The sequence below is a fragment of the Alligator sinensis genome, unplaced genomic scaffold, assembly GCF_000455745.1.
Source record: "Alligator sinensis unplaced genomic scaffold, ASM45574v1 scaffold952_1, whole genome shotgun sequence".
Lineage (NCBI taxonomy): Eukaryota > Metazoa > Chordata > Crocodylia > Alligatoridae > Alligator > Alligator sinensis.
In genome coordinates, this window is record NW_005841999.1 from 111,358 (window position 1) to 119,622 (window position 8,265).

At 45.2% G+C, this 8,265-nt stretch overlaps 1 protein-coding gene across 12 annotated transcripts in view; it reads right to left on the reverse strand.

Annotated features, from left to right (window-relative positions):
- USP33 (ubiquitin specific peptidase 33) overlaps window positions 1-8,265 on the reverse strand; it is a 73,172-nt gene that overhangs the window by 3,957 nt on the left and 60,950 nt on the right. For 11 of the 12 annotated variants that reach the window (XM_025201628.1, XM_025201626.1, XM_025201621.1 and 8 more), the window contains one exon: window positions 41-4,313. In XM_025201628.1, coding sequence (XP_025057413.1) covers window positions 4,156-4,313 — 158 coding nt within the window. In that variant the 3' untranslated portion in view covers window positions 41-4,155. Of the gene's footprint in view, window positions 1-40; window positions 4,314-8,265 lie in introns of those variants that run through there. The other variant, XM_025201629.1, reaches the window with a different exon arrangement.

Sequence of the window (8,265 nt, forward strand, 5' to 3'; positions counted from 1 at the left end):
GCCGCCGCCATTTTTTCCCCTTTCCCCCCCCCCTCGGGACCGGTGGCAGTGGCAGCAGCTGCCATTATTGCCACTTGCCCCCCCAGCTCTAAAACGGTGCCCAGAGCTTGTGCCCCATTGCCCACCTCTAGTCATGCTACCATCTAGAGCAGTGGTTTTCAAACTTTTTTGGCCTTATATCAAGGTCAACATGTGGCAATGTCACTGGTCAATCATTATTCATATTTAAGCACATATTCCTTAGTAAAGCGCTGTGTACCCCCCAGGATATGGGGGCAGGAGTGCTTTAATGGAGTTTAACTCCAAGGGTGGGCTGCTTTTAACCCAGCTTGTGCTGCTGCCACCACCCTTGCTTGCCCTGTCTGTGCTGCCACCAAATGGGCAAAGTCCCTCACTGCAAAAATGCTACCAAACTCCATCCCAGCCCCATGGGCTGGATCAAATCATAGATGGCTCAGAGCTGTAGGTTGCTGACCTGACACCATATTTCCCTAATTCATATAAAAATGTCATGCAGGACAGTATCAAGAGCCTTACTGAAGTCAAGACATCACATGACTGCCTCACTCTGATTGGGACCTATGTGTTTGGGTCTTACCCCTACAACCCTGCGATGCTGCTGCTGTTCTGTCCTAGGTTGCCTACGCTCTTTTCCTGGGTACATCAGACAGCCCAAGCTGAGGTCTCCCCTTAAGTGTGTTCTCCCTGAACTCATACTGCCCTTGAAGCACACCTGACCAGGAAGGACAGGTAACTCTTATATCATGGCAGGTCACAGTCATATTCACTACAATAATGATTTAAATTGGGCAGAACAGACAAAGGTGTATTCTAAGGCTAATTTATTAAATAAAAATCATAGAAATTTGGTTGTCTGTAATGGGAGCATAGGGATGTGGATTTGGTTGGAATAATAAGCTATAAAATCTGTGTAGAAATTTGAATAACCTCAATATAATTAGCAAAATAAAGCAATAGATTTCAGAGAATAAAAAGGTAAAATGCATATAAAGAGCAACCACACCCTGCTTCCTTGGCCAGAATGCCTTAGTTTTGAGGAGGATTAAAAAAAACTAGGACTTCTTTGTAGCTTGTATTAACTGTTAGAAAGGAGTTTCCCATCCTCAAGCTATCACCTGTCCAACTGTGCCTGAAATGTAAGACAACTTTATTTTGAGGGTGAAAATGACATAAAATGTTTAACTACATTTAACTACCTGGCATTTAACTACTTGGCATCACCAAAACTACAATGAACACACTCAAAACAGAACTCCTTCAATCTACCTCCCCAGTTGACTCTCTCAGAAGTTTTTTTTTTTCTGTAGGAAGTGACAAGAAGAGAGAGACAGGTGCAGAACAGAAATCCAACAAAGCATGTAATTATCGATCAAACTGAAGCTGCAAGGCAGTACAATCTACTCTGATTCCAGAAAAATCTCTAACAACTGCCTGGGAGTTAATGAGGGTTCTGCAAAGTGATCTCTTAGCATTGCTACAATGGCAATTCAAAATCTGGTGCTGAATCTTTTAAATCATGTTTTAGCAACATGAACAAATACTTTGCACGTTTTAGGAGTGGTTTTTTTAAGCACATCACCAGGACTTTACTTTTCTACATGTTTAATTCCAAAGAATTTTAAAATGCTTTATTAATTCCTATACATCATATTTATCTGAATCCAAGATAATTTCAAATCTAAGATGACCTCCCAATAATAAGGTTCTAGACATGGAAAATATTTAAATTATAAATATGTTATAATTTTCCAGGTTTATAATTTGATTTTGGAGGTTTGTCTTAAATCCCCTCCTCCATGACTCCAGCCAAGGACAAAAGTGACCTAACTCCTGCCCTTGCCACATGTTCCCCTTGGTGCCTGCACACCCTGTGTGTGCTCCTCCTGTGGTTCCTGCGCCCTCTTGCTCCTTGGTCCCTGCCACCTGCCCCTTCCCCCTCCCCTCCTGCACTGCCTATGTACCCCCATCAACCACATTCCCCTCTCCCACCTGTTCCACTCTGTACCCCCATCAACCACTTTCCCCTCTCCCACCTGTTCCACTGCCTGCACTCCCTGGTGCCTGCTCCATGCCCCATACTGTCTGCATCCCTGGCACCTGTCCTCCCTCCCCAACCCCAGCTGGCTGCCTCCAACACCACCTGCTCCCTACCCCTTACCCTCCCATCACAGCTTTAACTCTGGCCCAGGGCATAGTGTACATACCGACTCCAGTTCCCACCCAGCCAGGTAGCAGTGGCTGTGACAGTGGCAGCTGTGCCCCAGCCCCAGGTCAAAGATGAAGCTGCTGCTGCCACCACCATTGCATGACAAAAGTAGCAGGGTAAGCAGCAGTGGTAGGGTAGAGGGAGTTGGGGGAGAAGGAGGTGAAAGGGAGCAGAGGAGGGAGGGAGGAGCAGAGGCTGGGGGAAGTGGGGTGGGGGAGCAGCAGCTGTGGCTCCAACTCTGATACAGAGCACAGGGTCAGAATCAGAACCACAGCCACAGGCACTTTCTACCCCTACCCCACCATACTGAATGGGAAAAAACCTTGTTTTGGATTCAAGTGAATATGGCATTTTATCTATATAAAATAAAATTGCATGATTCATAGGGTTTATTTTAGCCAGCACTGAAATGGAACCACAACTGAACTGCACATATAGCAAAACTAAACTTTACTTCAGGTCAGAAGAAAGAAAAACATTATCTAAATATAGAAATATTGTAGGTAAGCAGAATTTACTTAGGCCACCACAGTGAAGCATTCTAATTCCCCTGTCACAAATTCAATCATCAGTGAAAGTCAGGACAGCTGTAAGATGGACAGGACAGCTGTAAAAAACAGAGTGCCTTCCCAACACCTTAAAGCAGCATTTTCTCAGCAGTGAGCCAGAGAGAGAGGTGGCTGCATCTTCTGACCTGGAAACAAAATTTCCTTAAAATGGAGAACCTTCAAAGAATACTTGATAGACATGCAAGATCTGTACTACAGCATTACTTGACAAATGTTCACATTTCCCTTAAGAAATCAATTCAACTCACAAGAGAAAGTTTTCAGTTTTCAAGGTCATTTTTATTGAACCAGCTTTGAATTATGTTGCTTAGCTGGTAGCAATACTAAGCAGGACCAAAAAAATAAAAAGGATAGAGTGCCATTCAGCATCAAGCTAAGTCATCTAGCAAGGTTTTGAAATATATTTTATCCATCTTCTGATATCACAAGTTGTCATGCCAACGAGTGTTTGGAAACTATGTAACAAAATCCCTCAGAAGGAACTGTTTATGCATTTAATTAAAAAAGACTAGACAATTTAATTTCTCAAGTGTGCATTGGTCTCATCTCTACAATCATTTACATTCCACACTTCATGCTCTCAAATGAGTTATTGTAAAGATTAAGTTTTTTTCATCACTGATACTACTGGAAATATTAGCCAGGCTCATGTACAGCAGCCTTATTATAAGTTATATTTTAGTAGGCAATAAATTATGACACTTGCTGATCAACCAAAACAAATTTCATCTAGGCTAATATTTGATACATTCAGATAAGAAAAGCATTTGGAAGTTTTATGCTACTCATATTATACCCTGCAGTGCAAAAAAAAGTGACACCTATTTTTTCCTGAGTATTTAGGAAGTTAGTATCCTTTTTCTCCATTTTAACTTGTGATCCATTTAAAATATGCCTCCCCCTTTTTTTTTTTAAAACTTGTCTTGTCAAAACTATATAACTAAAACACACTGCATTTTGTAAATATCAGAAATCTCTCATCAGGAATTATAGGGTTATTTAAAAGCATTTTTAAAAATCCTTCATTTCAGTTTTCCAAGTCGGAAGAATGTCGTAAGTATAACACTTAACAAAAAGTTGAGCATTAACATATTTTCCATTGACCAAACACTCCAAAATATACATGCCATATGCCTTCCAAAACTTTAGAGAAATAGTCTGTTTGAACAGTTTCAAAGTACATTTCTTTTAACAATTTATATTACAAATTTCAACTCATTCTTCCCTAAATAACATAATGCCCAATGGAGCTGCCCCTTTTCTAGACAGAAAACATAAAACACAAAAATGTTCTGGAATGTATTTTGGGCAAGCAGAAAGGATACTGCATCCCTTACAAATTCATCTTCATGCTGAAGGCTACAGACCACGAGTCTCTAATTCAATCTTCTCTTCTGTTTGCAAAATGTCAGGTTCTACTGGTGCCACAGGTGGTCGAAGTATAACCTCTGGTCCTCCCCCATAGATTGTCTGCAGAAAATTCCATGTTTCCTCAGAAATCTGCCCAGAATCGGCTCCTGACAACAAAAACACAATTAAAAGAATCTGAATGATAAATCTACATAAAATTCCTAATCATTCTTTTTTAAAGAAAAATGTATGAGGAGGTAATAATTTAATTCTTCAAATTAATGTTATCCTCATTGAATTTCTACTACCTTGCAGCACATACTACTCAGCTCCGTGACAGTATTTTGAAAGCTAATAGTCAAAATGCAATTCAAAACACACTGCTTCCTACATTACCTGCCTGATGCTAACATTAACTGCTTTCCAGATGTTGTTATGCCTTGTCTGAAACACCAAACTAGTAGGGCTGTGCGAAGTTTTGGTCCCTGATTTGATTCGGCAGAGATTCGGCCCAATTCAGTGGCCAAATCTCCAAATCTGAATAGAATCAGAGGACCCTTTAATCTCTCCAAATTGAATCGGAACCCTCCGAATCGAATCGAACAGACACAGCTTTAAATGTTTTTTCTACATACCTCTAGATATCAGGTGGCTCGTGAATGCTGTGATGCTGGGGTGCATGGCTTGTCCCACAGAAATGCAGGGGCTCCCCAGCGTGCTCAACAGCAGACCCAGAAGTGGACTAGAAGCACTTCCAGTCCAATTCCGGGTCTGCCAGGGAGCGCCCCACACCCTCCCTGGCTTGGTGACTGGTGCCTCCTGGATCTGGGGGGGGACAGGACACCCAGGGTCTCCCCCACAGCTGATTGCTGAGCTGAGAGGATGCAGGGGGGCCCAGCGCATTCTCTGGCAAACCAGGAAGCGGACCAGAAGTACTTCCAGGTTCACTGCTGAGCATGTGGAGGGCCCCCTCTACCCCACTCCTCTGGGACACTCTGTCTGCCCCAGCATCACAGCATTCACGAGCTACACCTGGTACCTCCAGGTACGTAGAAAAATATTTAAAGCTGTGTCGATGTCTGAATTGCTGATTCTTCGAATCACCATTGAACCTTCAGATTCAGCCAAATCGAATCAGGGACAGTGATCTGAATCAACAATTCAAATCACCGTCCCTGATTCGGGCCGAATCCGAATCAAATAGGGCCCCCTTCGCACACCCCTATGAACTAGCACATCATCAGAACCTCAGAAGGTGATCTAGTCCAGTCTCCTAGCCAGTGTTTGTGCAATGTGATTTCTGTCTCAAGTGCACTCATCCTCACTGCATCTGGACAAGTGCCAAGTCCTGTACTTGGGCTGGAGCACACCGTCAGGATAATACTGATGATACTATTAGGATCGCATTGGCCTTGAGTCAATGCTCATCTCTGTCTCCTCTCATTATGTGCAGCGTTAGTCAGCCAGCCAATTTCCCTTTCTGGCCACCAACTCCTGCTTCACATCTGGTGGTTTACTGGGCACTGAGGTCATAGCCCAGCCCCCTCTTTTCTTGGGGCAGTGCCCACACATTCTTCTAAGTACCAGGCAGGGACCCTGTATGAAGCAGCTGAGACTAGTTTTCCTTTGCTTGTTAATGCTTCATACCACACCTTTCATAGATTTCATAGACATTAGGGCTGGAAGGGACCTCGGAAGATCATCGAGTCCAGCCCCCTGCCCAAAGGGCAGGAAGTCAGCTGGGGTCATAGGATCCCAGCAAGATGAGCATCCAGTTTCATCTTGAAGGTGTTCAATGAAGGCGCTTGAACAACCTCCGGTGGCAGGCTGTTCCAGACCTTGGGGGCTCGGACAGTAAAGAAGTTCTTCCTTATGTCCAGCCTGAAACGATCTTGTCGTAGTTTGTGACCATTCGACCTCGTCATCCCTTGGGGCGCTCTGGTGAACAAACGTTCCCCCAGATGCTGGTGGTCACCCCTGATAAACTTGTAGGTGGCCATCAGATCACCCCTGAGCCTGCGCTTTTCCAGGCTAAAGAGCCCCAGGGCTCTCAGCCTGTCATCGTAGGGTCTGCTTCCCTGACCTTTGATCATGCGCGTGGCTCTTCTCTGGACTCTCTCAAGCTTCTCCACATCCTTTTTGAATTGTGGAGCCCAAAACTGGATGCAGTACTCCAGCTGCGGCCTCACTAAGGCCGAGTACAGGGGGAGAATGACGTCCCGGGATTTGCTTGAAAAGCATCTATGGATGCAAGCCAGCGTTTTGGTCGCTTTACTAGCCGCAGCATCGCATTGCAGGCTCATGTTCATCTTGTGGTCAATGATGACCCCCAAGTCTCTTTCTTCCATAGTGCTAGCCAACGTAGCACTGCCGAGCTTATAAGGATGCTGCGGGTTTTTTTTCCCAAGGTGGAGAACCTTGCATTTATCGGCGTTGAACACCATCAGATTCTCGTCCGCCCACTTGCTGAGCCTGTCCAGGTCAGCCTGGATCACCCGCCTGTCTTCTGGTGTGGATGCTTTGCCCCAAAGTTTGGTGTCATCTGCGAACTTGGCCAGTCCGCTTCTGACTCCAGTGTCCACATCATTAATGAAGATGTTGAACAGTATGGGTCCAAGGACAGAGCCCTGGGGGACCCCACTGGTCACAGGACACCACGATGAGTGACTTCCATCAATTACTACCCTCTGGGTCCGACCCCAGAGCCAATTTTCCAGCCAGTGGATCGTGGAGGACCCAAGGCAACAACTGGCCAGTTTCTCCAAGAGACGATCATGGGACACCAGATTGAAGGCTTTTTTGAAGTCAAGATATATGACATCAATCTCTTCTCCCTTGTCCAGGTGATAGGTCACCTGGTCGTAGAAGGAAATGAGATTGGTCAAGCAAGACCTACCCACAACAAACCTGTGCTGGCTATCCCTTAAGATGTTGGCGTCGGCTAGTCCATTAAGGATGCCTTCTTGAAGGCATTCTCTCACTCCTGTACTCCCTTTCCCCCACACAGCTCCCTTAAAGTCTGGTGCTGCAGGAGACTCCTAAGCCCGTCCGAAGGAAATTTATAGGCCTACTTCTCTAAAGATGACCTTCACCGGGAGCAATATCTTCTTCAGCTTTACTGCCCCCCCCTAAGCTCCAATCCATGCAGTCACTCCAACGCCAGGCCTGGGCCACCAGGTCTCCTGCTGTTTTATAGGTAGGGGGTCTACCTACATTGCAGGGGGATGTACTAATTTTCTCAGGTTGACTATGGCATAAAATTCTAATTCTGCAGTCATTTCACAGTGTCTCCACCCCTTCATGCTGATTGGTGTAGAGGCCCCGCCCCTCAGTGCTGATGGCCGGGGGGTGGGGAATGAGGGGGCAGCCACCATCTTGACTGCTGGCTGCCCTTTGCCAAGCCCTGCCCCTTGGTGTTGAGTGGTGGAGAGGCCCCAGAGCGGGGCAGGAGGGACAAGGACATGCCATCTTGTCTGCTGCCCTTTGTGCTGTCCACTGGGGAACTTGCATTTATTTTTATTAAGGTTTTTTTTGTTGTCAATGTCTTGGTTTCCACAAAATCTGGCAAACTGAATTAAAGCAGGCCCCTAATTATAGGAGAAGCGTGTTTGCCAGCCCTCAGATCCTGAGCTTTCTTCGTCTGTAGTGCAACATGTGGGCAGTTTTAAGTGAAAGGGGTTGACCAACTGAGTCACTGGACTGGGCCATAAAGCAAGTACTTAATTAATTGTTCATCTTCCCAACTCTGATTCAATATAAAGCAAGAGAGTTTTAGGAAAATATTTACTCAATTCCTATTCAAGTTCTACTATGAATCAGTGAAACTAAAGATTCACCACTAAACTCTCAAGTTCTTTAGTTTCTTTGTTGCCATACTTTACTATCAGACGCTCCGTATTACAGGAAGGAATTTTGTGTGTATACCTTAAATAAGAGGTGGCAAACCTACAGCTCAGGTGCCACATGCTTGTGGCATGCAGCAGATTGGGGAGGGGATAGGTAGGCAGGGAGCAAAAAAGCAGAGCACCAGATCAGGCAGGGAGCAGAGCTGCAGACTGGGCAGGAGAAAAGAGATTGGAGTGGCACTCAGGGAGGGTGCAGGGCTAATCTGTGGCATTC